The 23,056-nt window shown below is 39.3% G+C and overlaps 1 protein-coding gene across 12 annotated transcripts in view; it reads right to left on the bottom strand.

Moving 5' to 3' along the window:
- adgrl3.1 (adhesion G protein-coupled receptor L3.1) overlaps nt 1–23,056 on the bottom strand; it is a 1,303,645-nt gene that overhangs the window by 461,854 nt on the left and 818,735 nt on the right. For all 12 annotated transcript variants that reach the window (XM_051927733.1, XM_028802158.2, XM_051927732.1 and 9 more), the window contains one exon: nt 3,593–3,802. In XM_051927733.1, the coding sequence (XP_051783693.1) occupies nt 3,593–3,802 (210 nt within the window). The remainder of the gene's footprint in view (nt 1–3,592; nt 3,803–23,056) is intronic.

Below are 23,056 nucleotides of genomic sequence, written 5' to 3'. Positions count from 1 at the left end.
AACCATTAGTCAAATATAACACAAGTAAACACAAAATGCAGTTTGTAAATGGTGGTTTTTATTATTTAGGGAGAAAAAAAAATCCAAACCTACATGGCTCTGTGTGAAAAAGTAATTGCCCCCTGAACCTAATAACTGGTTGGGCCACCCTTAGCAGCAATAACTGCAATCAAGCGTTTGCGATAACTTGCAATGAGTCTTTTACAGCGCTCTGGAGGAATTTTGGCCCACTTATCTTTGCAAAATTGTTGTAATTCAGCTTTATTTGAGGGTTTTCTAGCATGAACTGCCTTTTTAAGGTCATGCCATAGCATCTCAATTGGATTCAGGTCAGGACTTTGACTAGACCACTCCAAAGTCTTCATTTTGTTTTTCTTCAGCCATTCAGAGGGGATTTGCTGGTGTGTTTTGGGTCATTGTCCTGTTGCAGCACCCAAGATCGCTTCAGCTTGAGTTGACGAACAGATGGCCGGACATTCTCCTTCAGGATTTTTTGGTAGACAGTAGAATTCATGGTTCCATCTATCACAGCAAGTATTCCAGGTCCTGAAGCAGCAAAACAACCCCAGACCATCACACTACCACCACCATATTTTACTGTTGGTATGATGTTCTTTTTCTGAAATGCTGTGTTCCTTTTACGCCAGATGTAACGGGACATTTGCCTTCCAAAAAGTTCAACTTTTGACTCATCAGTCCACAAGGTATTTTCCCAAAAGTCTTGGCAATCATTGAGATGTTTCTTAGCAAAATTGAGACGAGCCCTAATGTTCTTTTTGCTTAACAGTGGTTTGCGTCTTGGAAATCTGCCATGCAGACCGTTTTTGCCCAGTCTCTTTCTTATGGTGGAGTCGTGAACACTGACCTTAATTGAGGCAAGTGAGGCCTGCAGTTCTTTAAACGTTGTCCTGTGGTCTTTTGTGACCTCTCGGATGAGTCGTCTCTGCGCTCTTGGGGTAATTTTGGTCGGCCGGCCACTCCTGGGAAGGTTCACCACTGTTCCATGTTTTTGCCATTTGTGGATAATGGCTCTCACTGTGGTTCGCTGGAGTCCCAAAGCTTTAGAAATGGCTTTAAAACCTTTACCAGACTGATAGATCTCAATTACTTCTGTTCTCATTTGTTCCTGAATTTCTTTAGATCTTGGCATGATGTCTAGCTTTTGAGGTGCTTTTGGTCTACTTCTCTGTGTCAGGCAGCTCCTATTTAAGTGATTTCTTGATTGAAACAGGTGTGGCAGTAATCAGGCCTGGGGGTGGCTACGGAAATTGAACTCAGGTGTGATACACCACAGTTAGGTTATTTTTTAACAAGGGGGCAATTACTTTTTCACACAGGGCCATGTAGGTTTGGATTTTTTTTCTCCCTAAATAATAAACACCATCATTTAAAAACTGCATTTTGTGTTTACTTGTGTTATATTTGACTAATGGTTAAATGTGTTTGATGATCAGAAACATTTTGTGTGACAAACATGCAAAAGAATAAGAAATCAGGAAGGGGGCAAATAGTTTTTCACACCACTGTACTTATTCTTACGATTTCTTATTCTTTTGCATGTTTGTCACACAAAATGTTTCTGATCATCAAACACATTTAACCATTAGTCAAATATAACACAAGTAAACACAAAATGCAGTTTGTAAATGGTGGTTTTTATTATTTAGGGAGAAAAAAAAAATCCAAACCTACATGCTCTGTGTGAAAAAGTAATTGCCCCCCTGAACCTAATAAACTGGTTGGGCCACCCTTAGCAGCAATAACTGCAATCAAGCGTTTGCGATAACTTGCAATGAGTCTTTTACAGCGCTCTGGAGGAATTTTGGCCCACTTATCTTTGCAAAATTGTTGTAATTCAGCTTTATTTGAGGGTTTTCTAGCATGAACTGCCTTTTTAGGTCATGCCATAGCATCTCAATTGGATTCAGGTCAGGACTTGACTAGACCACTCCAAAGTCTTCATTTTGTTTTTCTTCAGCCATTCAGAGGTGGATTTGCTGGTGTGTTTTGGGTCATTGTCCTGTTGCAGCACCCAAGATCGCTTCAGCTTGAGTTGACGAACAGATGGCCGGACATTCTCCTTCAGGATTTTTTGGTAGACAGTAGAATTCATGGTTCCATCTATCACAGCAAGTATTCCAGGTCCTGAAGCAGCAATACAACCCCAGACCATCACACTACCACCACCATATTTTACTGTTGGTATGATGTTCTTTTTCTGAAATGCTGTGTTCCTTTTACGCCAGATGTAACGGGACATTTGCCTTCCAAAAAGTTCAACTTTTGACTCATCAGTCCACAAGGTATTTTCCCAAAGTCTTGGCAATCATTGAGATGTTTCTTAGCAAAATTGAGACGAGCCCTAATGTTCTTTTTGCTTAACAGTGGTTTGCGTCTTGGAAATCTGCCATGCAGACCGTTTTTGCCCAGTCTCTTTCTTATGGTGGAGTCGTGAACACTGACCTTAATTGAGGCAAGTGAGGCCTGCAGTTCTTTAAACGTTGTCCTGTGGTCTTTTGTGACCTCTCGGATGAGTCGTCTCTGCGCTCTTGGGGTAATTTTGGTCGGCCGGCCACTCCTGGGAAGGTTCACCACTGTTCCATGTTTTTTGCCATTTGTGGATAATGGCTCTCACTGTGGTTCGCTGGAGTCCCAAAGCTTTAGAAATGGCTTTAAAACCTTTACCAGACTGATAGATCTCAATTACTTCTGTTCTCATTTGTTCCTGAATTTCTTTAGATCTTGGCATGATGTCTAGCTTTTGAGGTGCTTTTGGTCTACTTCTCTGTGTCAGGCAGCTCCTATTTAAGTGATTTCTTGATTGAAACAGGTGTGGCAGTAATCAGGCCTGGGGGTGGCTACGGAAATTGAACTCAGGTGTGATACACCACAGTTAGGTTATTTTTTAACAAGGGGGCAATTACTTTTTCACACAGGGCCATGTAGGTTTGGATTTTTTTTCTCCCTAAATAATAAACACCATCATTTAAAAACTGCATTTTGTGTTTACTTGTGTTATATTTGACTAATGGTTAAATGTGTTTGATGATCAGAAACATTTTGTGTGACAAACATGCAAAAGAATAAGAAATCAGGAAGGGGGCAAATAGTTTTTCACACCACTGTACTTATTCTTACGAATTAAGGACAGGTTTCAAATTGGCCGTTTTCTTTTTTTGGCCCATTTGCAGCATGGTAATGCCACAGCAACCATATAAATGATATTCTAATTTTTCCCAATGCACAGAAATGCCATCATCATCATTTTTTTAGTTTTATATGAATTTTTTGATAATACTGATTATTACATTCTACTACACAGCCATGAGAGTTTTAGTATATAGTTATTCAGCACAGAATAAGACCATATTGTCTACAAGAACAAATTCTGTTTTTTAAAATGAACAATTATAATGCAATATAAAAATTAAAATAATGATGAATTCTATGCAAAAGCAAGCAGTAAATAATATATATATATTAATATTACTTGCAGAATATGATACCTTTGGCGAGCATTAAAAAAGGTTTTTGAATTTGTTTTTTATTAAATTTAATAAAACACCTCTCCTGGTTATTCAGCTTGTCTTACCGGTTGATCAGCACGATTGATGCCAATGAGGAACAATAGTTCAGCCATGAACAGACTTATACACAGATTCTTGTGAATAGTATTTCGATCGCTCTGAAGGCCTTGGAAAAAGCTAAAAGTAAAAATGCATAACAGCAGGCAGACAAGTGAAAGCAGGATTCCCACCCAAGTAATAACATCCAGAAGAAGATCATGGACAGGATCCATATTCTGTGAACAAAAAAAGAGAGTACATGTAAGACATAATTCCACTTTATGAATTCCACTTCAAATATGTATGTCTAATATACAAAAGGGCTTAATATAGTAACAAGCCGTTTTTAATCAAACAATATACACACTCATTGAGAAAGTACATACAATTTCAAAATATGTTTCATTTAATAAAAACTTTAAAAAGTCTTTTTCTTTTTAAAAAAAAATGTTGAAAAACTAAACAAGCCTCTGATATAGACTAGTGAGGGAAGAGAGTGTGGAAAAATAATAAATTATATTAAACTGTGTCACACTAAAATTAAAATAATGCCAGTTAACATTGTAAGACATTGAAGGTTTAACAAACTCCCATCTATAAAAGTCATCAAACACTCCCTTTATTCCTGTGGCATATGTCATTCCACTCTACATTTTACATTCAGAATCTACTGTACTAAAGACACCAAAGGGGAACAAAATAATTAGTGTACACCAAATGCTCATATAGTTTAAGATGCCAGGCATAGTGGGTAAAGCTCTCCATCTAAATTGCATCCATAAATTCAAAGTAGTTCCCACAAACATACTTTCTGACCTTGCCTCTGTAAATTAAGACAGTCAATGTCTAACTTGTTTAGTCCCAAAAAGGGTCACAGGGTGTGCTGGAGCCTATCGCAAAAAAGCATTGAGCACAAGGTAGGAACACAACTTAGACAGGGCACCAGTGCACTGCAGGGTAAATACACATGCACACCAACCACACACTACAGACAATTTAGTACTGCCAATCCACCTAACCTGCCTGTCTTTGGACAGTGAAAGGAAATTGGAGCACCCAGAGGAAACCCACACAGACACAAGAAAAACATGCAAATTCCACACAGGGAGGACCCAATACATGAACTCTAGTCTCCTTACTGCGAGGCAGCAGCACTTCCATTGCACCACCGTGCCACCCTCCTATGTAAAGTACAATTTTAATTTTTACATTTCTAAGCATCAATTAAAGGAGATATTGAATTTCCTTTGATCATGGCATTATATGCTTCTTTAATCTTTATGCTTGCGACTTGACTCTGATGATGAGGGACAAATTAAGTAAAATTTACATTAAGCAATGGATATAATTAAGCTTAATTGTGTTTGATTTTCTGACTAAAATTATCCCTTTAATCAATTGATTTTACACAGTGCAAGTTGATAAATGATATTTATGAAGTTAAATAAGTGCTATTTTTTACTAAAGTCACCTTTGACTAATACAGTCTGTGTTAACTGGCATTGCCCTGGGATTACTTAAAAACTTCACTGTAAATTTTACTTTACACCTGTCTGATTAGGTTAAATAAATATGATGTGTACTGTACTTATTTGTTTTGTATTATGTTAAGAGTTGTCAAAAGAATAAAGCCAATGTGAAGTAAGAATAACCCAGCTACTATATGATACACAGAAATATGAAAAGAAGCAAAAGAAGAAGAAAACCCAAAACTGGCTATAACAACACAGCTTTGGATTAGAATACCAGCACTCTTTTCATCTATCTGAGGAATAAGATGCTGAACACAAAAACCTATCATGGTGCTACATGTTTGTTTTTAGATAAACTAATAAATAAGATACTTTTTACTCAATTAATTTCAATACCAGTTAAAAATTTATCAAGAAGCATTAAAAAAATTAGAACATTAGAACAATCTAGACAAGAACAGGCCATTCAGTCTAACAAAGATTGCCAGTCATATCCACTTAGTTCATCTAAAAATGCATCAAGCTGAGTTTTGAAAGTCCCTAAAGTCTTATTGTCTACCACACTACTTGGTAGTTTAATCCAAGTGTCTGTGATTCTTGGTGTAAAGAAAAACTTCCTCTTGATCAACTGTACTAATTCCCTTCATAATTTTAAACACTTCAATTATGTCACCTCTTAATCTTCTTTTACTTAAAGTGAAAAGGCACAGCTCTTTTAATCTTTCTTCATAATTCATACCCTGTAGCCCTGGAATGATCCCACTCGCTCTTTTCAGGACCTTTTCTAGCACTGCTATATCCTTTTTGTAGCCTGATGACCAAAACTGTGCACAGTACTTTAGATGAGGCCTCACCAGTGAATTATAAAGCTTGAGTATAACCTCCTTGGACTTGTACTCTACATTCTGTTAGCCTTCTTAATGGCTTCTGAATACTGTCTGAAGTTGATGGCGCAGAGTCCACTACGACTCCTAAATCGTTCTCATGAGGTGTACTTTCGATTTTCAGACCTCCTAGAGTACATTCAAGCCTAACATTTTTACTTCCTACATGTAATACTTTACATTTACTGACATTAAATGTCATCTGCCACAAATCTGCTCAACCCTGTATGCTGTCCAAGTCCCTCTGTAATGATTCAATGGATTTCAGATCTGCCATCCATCTATCTTGGTGTCTTCTACAAACTTAACCAGTTTGTTACTTATATTCCTATATTTATATATGTACTTGCTAACCTCCTTAAGAACTCGAGGGTAAATATTATCTGGTGCTGGTGATTTGTTTGATTTCAGCCTATTTAATCTAATCAGTACTTCTCCCTCTACAATTTCTAAATCACTTAGTACATCATTAGTAGTCCATTTTACCACTGGGAGGTTGCCAATTTCCTCAATTGTGAAGACATCAGAAAAATGTGAGTTTAGAGCATCTGTTATTTCACTGTATTTTTAATTCTCCCTTACTATTCCTGATGCACTTCACCTTTTCCTTGACTGTTCTTTTACTACTAAAATACTGAAAAAATCTACAGAAGTTGTCTTTCACCTTATCTGCTAACTTCCTCTCTAACTGTATTTTAGCCTCCCTAATATCCTTCTTAATGGCACCATTTTGCAATAAATAACTCCAGAAACAATATGTCATAACTTTGGGCAGTGTGGGCCATGTGAACATCCATCCATCCATCCATTTTCCCAACCCGCTGAATCCGAACACAGGGTCACGGGGAGTCTGCTGGAGCCAATCCCAGCCAACACAGGGCACAAGGCAGGGAACCAATCCTGGGCAGGGTGCCAACCCACCGCAGGACACACACAAACACACCCACACACCAAGCACACACTAGGGCCAATTTAGAATCGCCAATCCACCTAACCTGCATGTCTTTGGACTGTGGGAGGAAACCGGAGCGCCCGGAGGAAACCCACGCAGACACGGGGGAGAACATGCAAACTCCACGCAGGGAGGACCCGGGAAGCGAACCCGGGTCCCCAGATCTCCCAACTGCGAGGCAGCAGCGCTACCCACTGCGCCACCGTGCCGCCCCCCATGTGAACATAGTTATGAAAATATTTAATTAAAAATAACTTAAGTTTAATAGGTGTGAAATGAACTGGGATCATCAGTTTCAACTACATTTACACTTACAATGACAACATCATCAGCATAGTGCTGTTTCTCTGTGACAGACCACTCATTAATCTCTTTGTGCCCCTGATATGCCCCAGGGCTAACAAGATGCGATAAAGACTATGTTATAATTAGTGTTGATTCGCACAATTCAGCAAAGCATATTTGGCAGTGGATACACTGCATTAGCCAGTGACCTCCATCCATTCATCCATTTTCCAACCCGCTGAATCCGAACACAGGGTCCTGCTGCAGCCAATCCCAGCCAACACAGGGCACAAGGCAGGAAACAATCCCGGGCAGGGTGCCAACCCACCACAGGACACACACAAACACGCCCACACACCAAGTACACACTAGGGCCAATTTAGAATCACCAATCCACCTAACCTGCATGTCTTTGGAATGTGGGAGGAAACCGGAGCGCCCGGAGGAAACCCACGCAGACACGGGGGAGAACATGCAAACTCCACGCAGGGAGGACCCGGGAATCGAACCCAGGTCCCCAGATCTCCCAACTGCGAGGCAGCAGCGCTACCCACTGCGCCACCGTGCCGCCCTTGCCAGTGACCTTGTTTGTCAAATATTATCTTTAAAATTTGCTGAGCGGCATGCTTAGACAAACATTTTTCCCAGTGCTCCATGATGGTTTGTGAGGCCAGCATAACATCACAGAGGTTTAGTGGCCATGCACAGAAGTTTCACACATGCGTACTGTAAGATCGTTGCAGATCTGCTTCGGGCATGTGTTATGTCACAACCTGATTAACTTCTGCTTTCCAGTCTGCATGGTTAAAAAAAAATCCTTGTGCAGGGGCAGCACAGTGCCACATGGTTAATGTGCATACATAATTAGCCATGTGTTGCATGTACAATCCAAAATATGTCTTAAAGGAGAACTCTTCCTCCTTGAAAGAGAAAACACATGTGACCCTGTAACATAATAATAATAATAATAATAATGAAAGATTTATTACTGTTGATAAGTTTATATATCATCTTCATGGACAAAAAAGTGCAAAGCATTTGCACAGATTGGAAACAAAAGAGTTATTTCAGCTGTGCTTATAGCCACAACTTCAAACAGTGGAACAAGACAGTCTCATGCCGCTTTTTTGTTGCACGGCTAATGTGTGCACCGAGATTGAAATTCTGAAAGTGCAAAGATAAATAGCTTTCTTTTTTACTTGTTACTAGTTTGTGGCCATTTATTGTATTTTGTTTATGGTTATCATTTTGCCTGCATCTTTTGTTGTTTAAGGCATGTTGGCTCAGTGGTTAGCACTGCTGCCTTACAGCTCAGATCACTTTTCTGTCCACAATAATTGGTCCAGCATAGCTGGTAGATGCTTTTCTTGTTCCTCAGGAACAATTGAAACCTCATTGCACCATTATACTTCATGATCAAAAGGAAGCGTGAATATGATAACTAAGAGCTCAGCTAATAACTTTACCCAAGAGCTAGCCATTACATACAGCACCAATAGCAAAATGTCTTCCAACACTACTTTAACACAAAATAAATGAATCATGGATTGACCAACCCATTGAGCCAGAGTTTTTGGCATTCTCATCTTGGTTTCATAGACTACTTGTAGGTTAATGGAATGAAAAATGCTTATCGGGGTGGACAAATTGTGAATGCATTTGATAGTCTGCCAGGCTGCCAACTTTGCAAGGCTGATAATCCAGGTAAACCTTCTGGTATCCCGTGCTACATAAACGGGGTGGAGGGTTACCTGAAACTTTTTACATTAATTTTTTTTGTTGTAAGATTTTGTTGTACACAAGTGCATACCACTTTTCTTCCACAATATAAACACAACAAGCATCATGGAAGTTAAGTTTTTAAAATGTGCACAACAATATAAAAAATGAACTGAAATGCTGAATTAGTATTGTTTTCTTAAATTTTATTTCAGATTCAATTTAGACCCCACCAATAAGTTTGTCTTGCCTGTCAAAAACATCATCAATTTGACCTTCAGGGTTATTCTGAAGTGCAGTATATCCTTTGCAGTGTCATATATCTGTGTATACATCTGCATTAAACTTTGCCACACTTGTCATCACTCTTGAACAATTAAATAGGTCCTGATGTTAGTAAAGCTGAGGTTTAGGCCTGAAAAAGCCATATTCACACTGCAGTTTTTGAACTAATAATAAGGTGCATTTTCATAACATACAGTATACCAAAGAGAAAGATGTTGTTTTCTGTTTTCCTCTTGTGCCTTTTCTTTGACTTCATAAGGCAAAAATCTGTTTGGGTATAGCCCTCTGATTTCAAAAGGTTAATGTCCAAACATAGCAGTGAAATGTTGAAAATATGTGACAGGAGCATTGTTCGAACATTTAAGCCATCACTTTTGATCAACAAGCTACAGGATATATCAGGTCATTTTCTCAGCAGGTAGCAAGCACTGACAGTTGAAAAGAGTTGCCTGCTGCATCAGCACACATTTTTATTTTCAAATTGTACATTTCATGAAATGACTCACCACTACATCAGCATTTTCCAGATCTTGCAGGCTGATGAGAGTAGTAAACAGTTTAATGTTATTTAGCTTTCTCAGATTTTCAGTCCTAATATTAATATTGCCTGAAAACATAGGATCACTTTGTTATGTGGTTTCTTAATATTTTCTGGATGCTGTACTGCACAACAGTCACCACTGCTTTGTGGAATATCCTCCCTGTTTAATCAGCTGAAAAAGTTCTTTGAAAAGTTTTTTTTCCACTTATAATAATAATAATTCATTACATTTATATAGCGCTTTTCTCAGTACTTATTGTTGTCATAATGATGCTAGTAATTATGCCTCCTTTCACTTGTAACTAGTACTGAAGCAGTAGTGGAATGGTTCACCTTGTGCTCACTTAATGCATGCATTAATTATTTATTACCTTATAGCCACAGTAAACAACAAGAGAAAATGATTAACTTTTTGGTATTCCTGCCTTCAGTGCTCGGTTGCTTTACAGTCAACTTTATTGTTTACCTTCCTTACTTTACAGACTATCTGCACAAGTTTGCATTATTCCCTATTAGTGGTTGTGTGCATGGTAAAGCCAGGTATTGGTCCTGCTCACACAAGCAGTATGGAAAAATTTAAGTCAGAAGCGGTGCACTGGACAGAAGCCGGTTATGTCGGTGCCAGAATGTTGAATGGAGAGCTGAATATGATGCAACAAGTTGTCAAGGCACATGGAAGACATGCAGAAATATTTATAGTACATTTGTTCATCATGTAGTTCACCCAATTACAAGAACATTATATTTACCTTCCCTTCAAGGCATTTGGTTATTAGGTTTAACTCGCCACCTTCTTCTTTTTTATCCTCTTATAGCCAGCAATTATCGGCACAACACTTCTCCATCAAAAGAGTCCCACTTCTTCTACTGTGAAATTGTTAGGAATGCAACATTAACCAAACACTGTCACTTACTGACTAGGAAAATGTCAACAGGCCAATCAAGCATTTTAAAATGCAAGTATAAATACATTTTGGTCACAAATGTACTTGAAGAATTGGGTCTTTTGCTTTTATCAATTTGTTTTTGATTAGGAAATTATTGCATGTACCAAAAATCCAAAACATCTGATAGTCTCCCAGGCATTGCATATCTATAGTTTAGTTGTCTGGAATTAAAAACTCATAGTCTCAGGTGTCCGGACTGCTGATTTGTCTACCCCTTCTTATGGTTAACAAAAGCAGCTTTGTTCTGGCTAGGTGCCTTTATTGCAATAAGAGTTCAGTCAATTCTGATTGCTTTACAAAAAACAGACACTAATGAAACTTGCCTTTTTATGTTGCTCTGTACACCCACACAATATGGAAACTGCATGTAGAGCTTCGTCAGTCAGTTTATGACTTCCAGCACAGCAGGCATGACAGAGAGATGGCTGAGATTTCCTTAACCTTTCAGCCAGTTCCCTATGGTAGGTGCCTGTTTCTAGAAAGACAAATGATGTTACCTGCAAATGAACAGGCATAGCCAAATTTCAGGCAGTCTATCTTTCTAATGCTGGGCCCAATTCAGGACATAGTTTCAAGAGAATGGCTCCTGGAAGCCTAAATTAGCTCATATGCTAGTCATCATCATGGGAGAAAATCATGCCAATCCCTAAAAGTTTGTTCCGGTTCATTTATGACCATTTGCATAGTCATCAACCAGCACCAAATAAGCCAGGTTGTGTCAGACCATTAGGCTTTAAATAGGCTATAGGGCATCAAATTTATAGCTTTCTGCCTACACGGAGTGAATAAGACATGTTTTTACTTAATGCAATTATTGACAACAAATGATTACGTATTTTTTAGTCTTGAGAAGTGACAACAGGAAGTCTATAAAAACTGAGGAAAACAAAGTAAATTCTTCAGTGTATGTACGCAGCATTGGACCTCTTAAAAGGCAACTACATTAGAGTATGTACATCATAAATGTCACTTTTGATGTTTAATGTTTTTGCAACACATCAGTATAACAACTCAGTGATATGAATTATTATGCATGTGAATCATTATTTAGCTGGTTTGGCTGCATTTATCAAGGGTGTCATCATTTCCCATACTAACCCAGCCACCGGGGATGCACAATCCAGTGTGTTTCTTTATGCCGATCCCAAGCCAGGATAAATAGGGAAGGTTACATCAGGAAGTGCATCCGGTGTAAAAGTTTGCCAGATCAATATGCGGACAACAATACAAATTTCCATACCGAATCGGTCAAAGCCCGGGTTAACAACGGCTGCCAGCAGTACTGTTATCCAACAGGATGCTTGTGGAAATTAGGCTACTGTTGGCCAAACAAGGAAAAGAAGAGGGGGCAGACATGTCCGGAGGCAGGAGGAGAGGAGGAAGGTAAAGAAAGTAGAACTGAGGGTAGGAACTTTGAATATTGGCAGTATGACTAGTAAAGGGAGAGAGTTAGTAGATATGATGGAGAGAAGGGAAGGTTGATATATTGTGCGTGTAAGAGACTAAATGGAAGGGGAGTAAGGCCAAGTGGATTGGAGGTAGATTCAAATTGTTCTATCATTGTATGGATGGGAGGAGGAATGGGGTAGGGGTTATTCTGAAGGAACAATGTGTCAAGAGTGTTTTGGGGGTGAAAGAGTGTCAGACAGAGTAATGATTATGAAGCTGGAAATTGGAGGTGTGATGATGAATGTTGTTAGTGTGATGAATGAGAAAGAAGATTTCTGGAGTGAGTTGGATGAAATGATGGACAGTGACAAGGAAGTGATGGGTAGGTTATGGTGTCAAGGAGAGGAATGAAGAAGGTCAGATGATAGTGGATTTTGCAAAAAGGATGGAAATGGCTGTGGTGAATACATATTTTAAGAAGAGGGAGGAACCTACAGTGACGTACAGAAGTGGAGGAAGATGCATTCAGGTAGATTATATCCTATGCAGAAGAGTCAATCTGAAGGAGATTGAAGACTGTAAGTGGTGGCAGGGGAAAAGTGTAGTTAGGCAGCATAGGATGGTGGTGTGTAGGATGAAGTTGGAGAACAAGAAGAGGAGGAGAGTGAGGGCAGAGCCAAGGATCAAATGGTGGAAGATGAAAAAGGAAGACTGCAAGGTTAAGTTTAGGGAGGAGGTAAGACAGGCACTGGGTGGCAGTGAAGAGTTACCAGACAGCTGGGCAACTACAGCAGAAGCAGTAAGGGTGACAGCAAGAAGGGTGTTTGGTGTGACATATGGACAGATGAAGGAGGAAAATGAAACCTGCTGGTGGAATAGGGAAGTACAGGAGAGTATACAGAGGAAGAAAATGTCAAAGAAGAAGTGGAATAGTCAGAGAGATGCAGAAAGGAGAAAAGAGTATAAGGGGATAAGGCATAAGATGAAGAGAGAGTTGAAGAGAGAGGTGGCAAAGGCTAAAGAAAAAAACATATGATGAGTTGTATGAGAGGCTGGACACTAAGAAGGGAGAAAAGAACCTGTACCGATTGGCTTGACAGAGGGACCAAGCTGAGAAAGATGTGCAGCAGGTTAGGGATAAAAGATAAAGACAGAAACTTTCTCACAAGCGAGAAGACTGTGTTGAGCAGATGGAAAGAGTACTTTGAGAGGCTGATGAATGAAGAAAATGAGAGAGAGAGAAAAGGTTGGAGGAAGTGCACCAGATTAGCAAGGAGGAAGTAAGGACATCTATGAACAGGATGAAGAATGGAAAGGCCGTTGGTCCAGATGACATACCTGTGGAAGCATGGAGGTGTTTAGGAGAGATGGCAGTGGAGCTTTTAACCAGATTGTTTAATGAAATCTTGCCAAGTGAGAGGATGCCTGAGGAGTGGGGAAAAAGTGTACTGGTACCAATTTGTAACAATAAGGGGGATATGCAGAGTTGTAGTAACTACAGGTGGATAAAATTGGTGAGCCACAGCATGAAGTTATGGGAAAGAGTAGGAGAAGTTAGGTTAACAAGGGGAGGTGATGATTAGTGAGCAGCAGTATGGTTTCATGCCAAGAAAGATCACCATTGATATGGTGTTTGCTCTGTGTTGATGGAAAAGTATAGAGAAGGCCAGAAGGAGTTGCATTACATCTCTGTGGACTTGGAGAAAGCATACGACAGGGTGCCTCGAGAGGAGTTGTGGTATTGTATGAGGAAGCCGGGAGTGGCAGAGAAGTACATAAGAGTTGTACAGGATATGTACAAGGGAAGTGTGACAGAGGTGAGGTCTGCGGTTGGAGTGATGGATACATTCAACATGGAGGTGGAATTCCATTAGAGATCAAATCTGTCCCCTTTTTTATTAACAATTATGATGGACAGGTTGACAGACAAGATTAGACAGGAGTCTCCGTGGACTATGATGTTTGCTGATAACATTGTTATCTATAGAGAGATTTAGGGAGCAGGTTGAGGAGACACTGGAGAGGTGAAGATATGCTCTAGAGAGGAGAGGAATAAAGGTCAGTAGGAACAAGACAGAATACATGTGTGTGAATGATAGGAAGGTCAGTGGAATGGTGAAGATGCAGGGAGTAGAGTTGGCGAAGGTGGATAAGTTTTAATACTTGGGATCAATAGTAGAGAGTAACGGGAATTGTAGAAGAGAAGTGAAAAAGGGAGAGCAGGCAGGGTGGAATGGGGTGGAGAAGAGTATCAGGAGTAATTTGTGACAGACGGGTATCAGCAAGAGTGAAAGGGAAGGTCTACAGGACTTTAGTGAGACCAGCTATGTTATATGGGCTAAGAGACGGTGGCACAGACCAGAAAGCAGGACACAGAACTGGAGGTGGCATAGTTAAAGATGCTAAGATTTGCATTGGGTATGACAAGGATGGACAGGGTTAGAAATGAATACATTAGAGGGTCAGCTCAGGTTGGACAGATGGTAGACAAAGTCTGAGAGGAGAGATTGTGTTGGTTTGGACATGTGCAAAGGGGAGATGCTGGGTATATTGGGAGAAGGATGTTAAGGATAGAGCTTCCATGCAAGAGGAAAAGAGGAAGGCCTAAGTGAAGGTTTATAGATGTGGTGAGAGAGGACATGCAGGTGATTTCAAGTTATTTTAAAGCATAATACATATTGTACTTGGCAACACACATAATGTCATCCTTCAAAACCTCATAAACAACAAACTTACTGGAACAAAAGATGATCAGTATAGATGATATACCTTGGAGTTAAATTGAATGATATCCCTTTCAGTTATAATAGTACTTTTGGAGCAGTAATCCGTTCAAACTTTTAAATATTTCAGTCATGTCTTCCCTTAATCTTATTTTACATATACTGAAAAGGCACATCTCTTTTAATCTATCCTCATCATCACCTGTAGCTGTGGAATCAGCCTAATCACTCCTCTCTGTACTTTTTCCAGTGCTGCTATGTCCTTTATATAGCTTGAATACCAAACCTGCACACAGTACTCCAGATGAGGTCTAACCAGTGTATTATAAAGCTTGAGCATAACCTCTTTGGACTTGTACTCTATACATGGTACTATATAACCTAACATTCTGTAGCATTCTTAAAGGCTTATGAACACTATATAACAGTTGAGAGTGTCAAGTCAAATGCAACTCCTAAATCCTTTGCATTATTACTATCCAACACATTTATATACATTAAAAATAGCAGCGGCCCTTTCACACACCTCTGTGAGACACCACTCTTAAAATCAGCCAATTCTGATAGGGTTCCTTGCACCATAACCCTCTGCTTCCTCTGTCTGAGCTAATTTTTCACCAATCTGCATAATACACTCTGAACTCCCATTTCTTTTAGTTTGATGCCCAACCTCTCAAGTGACAACCTATGAAAAGCTTTTTGAAAGTTAGGATATATAATATCACATGCTCCACTTTGAGCATCCCTTTGATGAATTTCAGCATCTTAGTAAAACTTGGCCTCCCTCTTCTGAACCCATGTTCAGTAAAACTGTTCTTGCCATGTGTTGCTCAATCTTTTCCTTAATTATTCTTTCCATTAATTTATATGTGATGTATGTTAAGCTTACTGGGCTATATTTGCTTGGATCTGCCTGATCACCCTTTTATATAACAGGATATTAGTCAATTTCTAGTCCTTTGGAATTTCCCCAGTGCACAGTGGTTTTCTAAAAAATATACATCAAGGGTTTATATTTGTACTCACTAATCTCCTTAAGAACTTGAGGATAAATATTATCTGGTCCTGGTGATGTGTTTTATTAAAGCCTATTTAATCTAAACAGTACTTCTCCCTCTACAATTTTCACTTCTCTCAATACTCCTTAGTAGTCCCTTTTACTGCTGGGAGATTATCCAAATCCTCACATGTGAAGACTTCAGAAAAATGTAAGTTCAGAGCATAGGATGTTGATAGGGTTGTTGATCAAAGTCATGAGGCGCACTGATTCCCCATATTGCGAGAGGCTGGGTGAGAAATATTGGGCCCTCCCACTCTTGACAGCAAAGCCAGAACCTAAGGCCAAAGGAGCAGGACTCTATGCATGGCAAAGAGACTACTCCACTCAAACTCTTCACTGTTATAGATGTAGGCCACCTCATGTCCAACATCCCACAACTCAAGGAACCCATGTACTGCAGATGGGTTATGGGAGAAAGACACGGTGAAGAAGCCATTGTTAACCCTATCTCCGTCCCTTTTTCAGGGGCAGCTAAGGTAGATGGACCACTGTCAGTATGAATTTTGACTCTGGAATCAACATTACCCTTATAGCATGCCAATATATCCCATGGCAACAGTATAATGGAAAAAGGGCCAGCTTTACCTGCATTCATGTTGAGAATATCTTTAAAGTGATAAAATAAGCCGTCTCAATGATCACAGGCCTATTCCTCTTACATCAGTTTTAATGAAAATATTTAAACGACTTGTTCTAAAGTCTGTTACTGATACTGATCTTGACACTCTTCAGTTTACATATCGAGCAAATAGATCTTTCATTTTGTGCTGCAGCATCTGGACTGTAAAGAACCTTATGCAGCAGAATACCAGAATACTATTTGTTGTCTTCAGTTCAGCTTTTAACACCATTGTCCATGAGCTATTGTTCAATTAAACATCTACAGACCAATCTGAATCCTTCCATTAGTCAATGGATTTTCAGTTTTTTGATAAACCAGAAACAATTCATTTATGTGGGCTCCCACGTCATATAGACTGTCTCTATATTACTACAGATTCCCCGCAAGGCTGTGTACTTTCCACCCTACTTTATTCCTTGTACACCAATGACTGCAGGTCCACTGAAATGTTTGCTGATGACACCACCATTGTTGATCTAATTACTAATGGCAATGAAACACCTTATAGAAAAGAGATATCTCGTCATTTGTCTTGGTGTGTTTCCAACAACCTAGTGCTCAACATCACCAAAACAGTCCAAATGGTCATTGACTTTCATAAACAGCAGTTACAACCTCTCCCATTAGAAATTAATGATTCTGCAGTCAGTATGGTGGAATCCTTCAAATCTTCAATTCTCAGCTGGGACATTAATACCACCTACATCACTACAAAAGGAACAGCATTAATTGTACGTCTCACACTAACTAAAGAAGCCAAATATTTCCCATCCAATCCTAGTTCAGGTTTACAAAACCATAATTGAACGTGTAATCGCATTCTCCATTGTTGTCTGGTTTGGTTCAGCAATGGCTCACTCCAAATCTAAATTACAGTGTGCTATGAGGTCTGCTGAGAAAATAATTGGCTGTGCCATTCCATCTGTGGCAGACCTGTATACATCTTGTGTCACTAACTGTGTCAAAACAATCACCATGGACTCATCTTACCCAGCTCATCACTTATTCCAAAAAACTCCTCTCTGGTAAGCGCTTCAGGTGAATTAAAAGTAAAACTAATAAATACCTCCACAGTTTCTTTCCTAAAGCCATGGCCCTATCAAACCATTAACTTAGCCTGTCTTCTTTGTATATTTATGCATTCTGTCAAATACTTATGAAGGTGTGTGTGCTTACAGTGCATTTACACGTATGTATGTGCACGTGCATACATACTACATACTCACACTTTCACTTGTACATCATAAGTTGTATATTTCCTTTATAATTGTATTATTCTGCAACTTTTTAAAATGTTTTTCTTTTTACCTTAAGCTATTTATTTTATATGTATGTGATGTTATGTTCCATTGTAAGCAGTTCCAAATCTACCAAGTCAAATTCCTGTACATTAAGTACTGACAAATAAAAGAGGATCAGATTTAGATTCTGACTCTGAAGGGCCTCACCCATATATTGTGAATGGCAGTCCTCATAGTGTGCCATATGGTGTGATATTGAAAAGAGACTGTTCACCAAAAAACAAAGCGTAGAGATGTTGCAGCCTGGAATTTGAAAAAAGCAGGACCAGCCCGTGGAAGGATTGCCACTGTTCCACGGTGGCAGCCTGCCTTGTAAAACCCAGGTAAAAGCATGGTGACCCAGTGTAGTGAAGTTTACCTTCTGGGAGAAGGAGCTATACTTAACCTAGTGCAGGTTCTGCAAAGTCAGTTTAGACTACCAGCCTAGATGGAACATTTCATATGTCGATCATTTCCTGCTTTTCAAGATTTCTAAATGACAAAAATCATGCTGAAATTCGTTTTGTTTTTCTTAAAATGGCAGTCCTGTAGTTATAATATAAAATGGTAAATTGAAGAAAAAATTATTAAAGTACTATCATATAAAAATTTAAACCCAGAACAAACACTGCTAAAATTAATGGCAACATCTGAGCTAAATGAGTCTTTTCTAGATTTAACAAAACTAGTTGCTGTAGGACTGATAATTTCTGTGAATGAAAATCTGGAGTTGCTTGAGTCAGAGCATGCTAAAAATCTAGTCCTGTTTTTTTAAAGGGAACAGATCCATGGATTTTGATTATGAATAGGCTGCGGACATCAGGGCTTCTAAAAAGAAGAGAATATTAAATATCACATTTTAAGCTCAGTAAATGCTATGAGTAGTAAAAGATTTTCACTAATTTATGACAAAAAAGAACTGGCATTAGAGTCTAACAGCTGTTAGAGTTGAAGAGAAACTTGGTTTAGTTTATTCCTGTATATTAGTCATTAACTGCCAGCTTCTTCCATACATACTCAATTGTCACCCATTGGTATAAATATATGAAGCTGCTCAATTTGTTGTCCACCGGCAGCATATTTTCTTCCACACAGGTGTCAAGGAGGATGGACCAATAAACAAACACCATACTTTTGGAAGGATGTTTTTTTAACTCTTTTGTGATGGAGACTCTGTCTAAGTCCTGCCTCAGGAAATACTACTTTCCTTTAAAAAGAAGTCTCACTGTCAGCTGTTTCCTGATAAAATCTAGAGCTTTCTCACAGGAATCACGTCCATCCTAGGCTGTCCTCATCACACCTAGTGAATTTCTAGTTCTTTTCCATTCTAAAATGCTTTTCGGTTCAACACTGTTCCTTACATGCTACTCCAGAATGCGTGCCTGTTACGTTACAGGTCAGCTCCTTGCTCCCACTTCTGCTTTGGGAGCCTCTTGAAACCAACACCATTGATAGCCATGACCAGATGAGCTTGGCAGATGAGGAAAAACACACCCACAAAGCGAAGGGGATGGTGAAAAAGTGCTCTAGTGTTTTTTATTCAAAACAGTTCAAAGAAACAAGTATTCAAAAGTGCAAGTGCTTCTTCCATAATAAATAAATAAACCATAAAAACAGTTCCAGAGTTTAAAATCCAGATTAAAATGAGTTAAAGACAAACAGCCATCTGGTCCTTTAAGTCTTGCCTGACAAGCCCTGCTCCTCTCCAATTCCGTCTCCCCAGCTCACCCATTGCTCGCTCAGCTGGTGTAGACACTTGCAGCCACAGTCCTCACCTCCTGACGCCCATCTTAGCCGCCTCAGGCAGCATCAGACAGATCAATTGGGGTCGGTTGTCCTCCCATCTTCCTTCATGCTATCATAGTTGTCCCTTGGTTCTCTGGGGAGGACAGCACCTTGATTGTACTCATTCCTCAAAAATTAATCAGTGGGGACGACCCAAGAGCGCCGATCTTTTGTGGGCCAATAACCGTGTTGCCTCCATATCTCACGTAACCCAGTGCAATTAGTGGCACAGGTCCGCAATGTGTCCCTAAACTGCACTAAAACCAAACAATAAATAATAAGAGCAATAAAACAAACTCCTTAAAATGAAAACCCAAGCCCCTCTGTAAAACCTGAATATTAAAAGAAGAAAGAACTCTAAAATGACAATTAAAACAATCGATAAATAAATGTCTATTACAAAGGTGAAAGTTCTTAAAATGCCCTCTTCAGGTTTGAGTCATATGGGTTCTTTTGCAATAGTCAGAAACCTATCCCAATTGCTGCTTCATCTCCAGTTCTTCATCCCACTGCTGCCACCAAATGTGATGGTGAGGATTGGCTCTTTGCTCCCACTGTGGTCTGGGAGCTTCTTGAGCCCTACACCTTTGAAAACGTAACCGGTTGAGCTTGCCAGATGAGGACAAACACACACAAAGCAAGAGGATGGTGAAAAAGTGCTCAGTGATTTTGTTATGAACAGTTTAAAAATCAAAGTGTTGGTCTCGTCCGCTATAGGAGATGGACGTCTGAAGCAGAGCTCCGCTAGCAGCGGCTTTATTTTCCCACGTATTTCATATTATGTAGAGGTATCCTGTATTTAACCCGACCAAGGAACTTCAACTACAATATACAAGCATGAGTAACAAGAAGAAAGGTCAGAAAGAACCGGAAAAGAAACTTAAAGCTGCTTCAAAGTCTGGACAGACATCCGGCCCAAGTGCAAGGTATGGTCTCTCGGAGACTGACCTGGAACAGGCAGACGAATGCGCAGATTTCCTAGGACCCCCGCTCCATTGTATCGTCTCCAGTCGAGAGTGAAAATGGGAGCGAAGGTGCAAGTGATACAGGTCGCGATGGATTGCCGATTTCTGAGGATCATCCGAGACTAGAAAAGGCCCTGCAGGATGTGCTCTCATCTACTCACCGTGAGCCCGCAGCACCTGCTGTAACAGGAGCTGCATTTCCACTCGCGGAGCACAAAATCCGAAGCGAACTGTCCGAACTGAAAGAGATGATTGCTACCCTGGCTGCCGCCATGGCTACGGCCATAAATGAGCTTAAGAAGGATAACAAGAATGAGCTTAAGAATGAGCTTAAGAAATCTAACATTGAGCATAAGAACGAGCTTAAGAAGGATATCATCGAGATTAAAAAGGATAACAAAGACCGGGAAACGCGTCTATTTAAACGTTTTGACGTGAACTTTAAAGGCATGTTGGAGAAATTAGAGGAACACATCGAAGAAAATAGATCCAAACTGAAAATGCTTGCCGACCAGATTAATGATGTTACAGATCAGCTGGATGACGTTAAGCAGGCATTCACAGCTTGAGTTGAAACAGCGGAATAATTGGCGTCTAACGCAGATGAAAAAGCTACGGCTGCGAATTCAAAAAACTCGGAGACAGATTTGCGGCCCTGGAAGATGGGTACAGGAGAAATAATATAAGAATTGAGGGTATACCTGAGAAACGAGAAAGCTCAAGCCCAGTGAAATTTGCAGTAGAAATACTGTCCAAAATAATTGGAGATGATTTTAAACTCGACATTGAGATAGCAGCTGCTTATCACACATACAGATCAAGCACCTTTAAACCTAGGTCTTTTATTGTTTGCTTCGAGCGACTACGATGTAAGCTTGATGTGATGGCACTTCTCAGACACAAGCAAGAGATTATATTTGAATCTTATTATAATCTTATTCGTATTTTCCCCGACTTCTCACCATTAACAACTGCAAAACACGCAGCCTACTTTAACATTAAAAAGTTGCCACGGAAAGCCGATATCAAATACAGCCTCTTGTATCCCGCTAAACTGAAAGTGGAAGTTCAAGATCAATATTATATTTTTCAAGCAAGGAAGAAGCTGAAAAGGAACTAAAGAAGCTGTTTCCAACACTCTTTTGAAAGTTAATAAGGAGCCGTATTCTGTCAAGGCATGGGAAGGACCTATCATCTGCTCTCGGATCCACTTTTAAAGAGACTGGTATTATAATTATACATCCTTTTCTTTACTTGAACATTATATGTTTATGTCTTAATTATAGTTATAGACGTGAGTGTGGAAGTGTTGAAGTAATTAAAGTAGGATTGTTTTTTTTTTTTTACTACCTTAAAGTATACTGTTTAATATCACACTCTTGGTTTATTGCTATTTCTACTATTACATTACTATTACATTTATACTATTACATTATACTATTACATTAGGAATTACCATGTTTATCCTAGACTACTTTTTAAAATCATTCCCAGGGTTCATTCTTTTTTTATCTTAATATCTTAATATCTTCCTGAAGATTATTTTAAGCTTAAAGACTGTTAATGATTATATTTTCGGCAGATAGTATTAAGAATTCAGCTGCAATAGATATCTCTTTGTTTTAATTCTCTAATGCCGCTGCGGGGTGGGGTTTGTTTTGTTTTTGGACGTGCTCTGTCTCTTTGTATGTCAGAGGACCGGGACATCGCGAGGTGGGATCAAGCCTCATGTGGGGAGGCAAAATGGGGGGGTGGGGGGATAAAGGGGGGAGAGAAGGAGAGCAGGCTATATCTAATCTATTCTTCTAATCCTTATAACTATAAATATCAATGCAACAATAGGCTAAGATGCAATAACTGATGGGGAATTTTGAAATTAAGATTAAAACTGCCTTACTACCAGTTAAGACTATAAAATGACATTAAAAACTCAGAATCAATGTCTCCATGATGGGGACAGTTAACTTTGTGAGCTGGAATGTTAAAGGCCTGAATCACGAAATTAAAGAGAAAGAAAGTATGCTCTCACCTAACAGGCTTAAATGATAAAATAGTATTTTTACAGGAGACCCACTTACTAAGCAAGGATCAGTTCAGACTACAAAAAGACTGGACTGACCAAATGTTCCATTCTAGCTTTATAAAGAAAACTAGAGGGGTGGGAATTCTCATACACAGAACAGTTCCATTTGTAGTATCAGAAGTAGTATCGGACCCTGAAGGAAGATATGTGATGGTCATGGGCAACTTATTTAACAGTAAAATGATTTTGATAATTGTTTATGCACCCAATGTCGATGATAAGGAATTCATGCAAAATCTATTTGCATCCATTCCCAATGTGAACACTCATAAAATTATAATGGCTGGGGACTTTAATTGTGTTTTAAATCCACTCTTAGATAGGACTCCTGTGACAGGGGGGACGATATCTAATACTGCAAAGACAATTACACAGTTTTTAAATGACCACAACTTATCAGACCCCTGGAGGTTTCTTAACCCAAACTCAAGAACATATTCGTTCTACTCACCAGTGCATTAAAGCTACTCAAGAATTGATTATTTTTCTATAGATAAT

This window comes from Erpetoichthys calabaricus, chromosome 5 (assembly GCF_900747795.2).
Source record: "Erpetoichthys calabaricus chromosome 5, fErpCal1.3, whole genome shotgun sequence".
In the NCBI taxonomy this organism is placed as follows: Eukaryota; Metazoa; Chordata; class Cladistia; order Polypteriformes; family Polypteridae; genus Erpetoichthys; species Erpetoichthys calabaricus.
The sequence above is the reverse complement of the archived record's forward strand: the minus strand, read 5'-3'. Positions and strand labels throughout refer to the sequence as shown.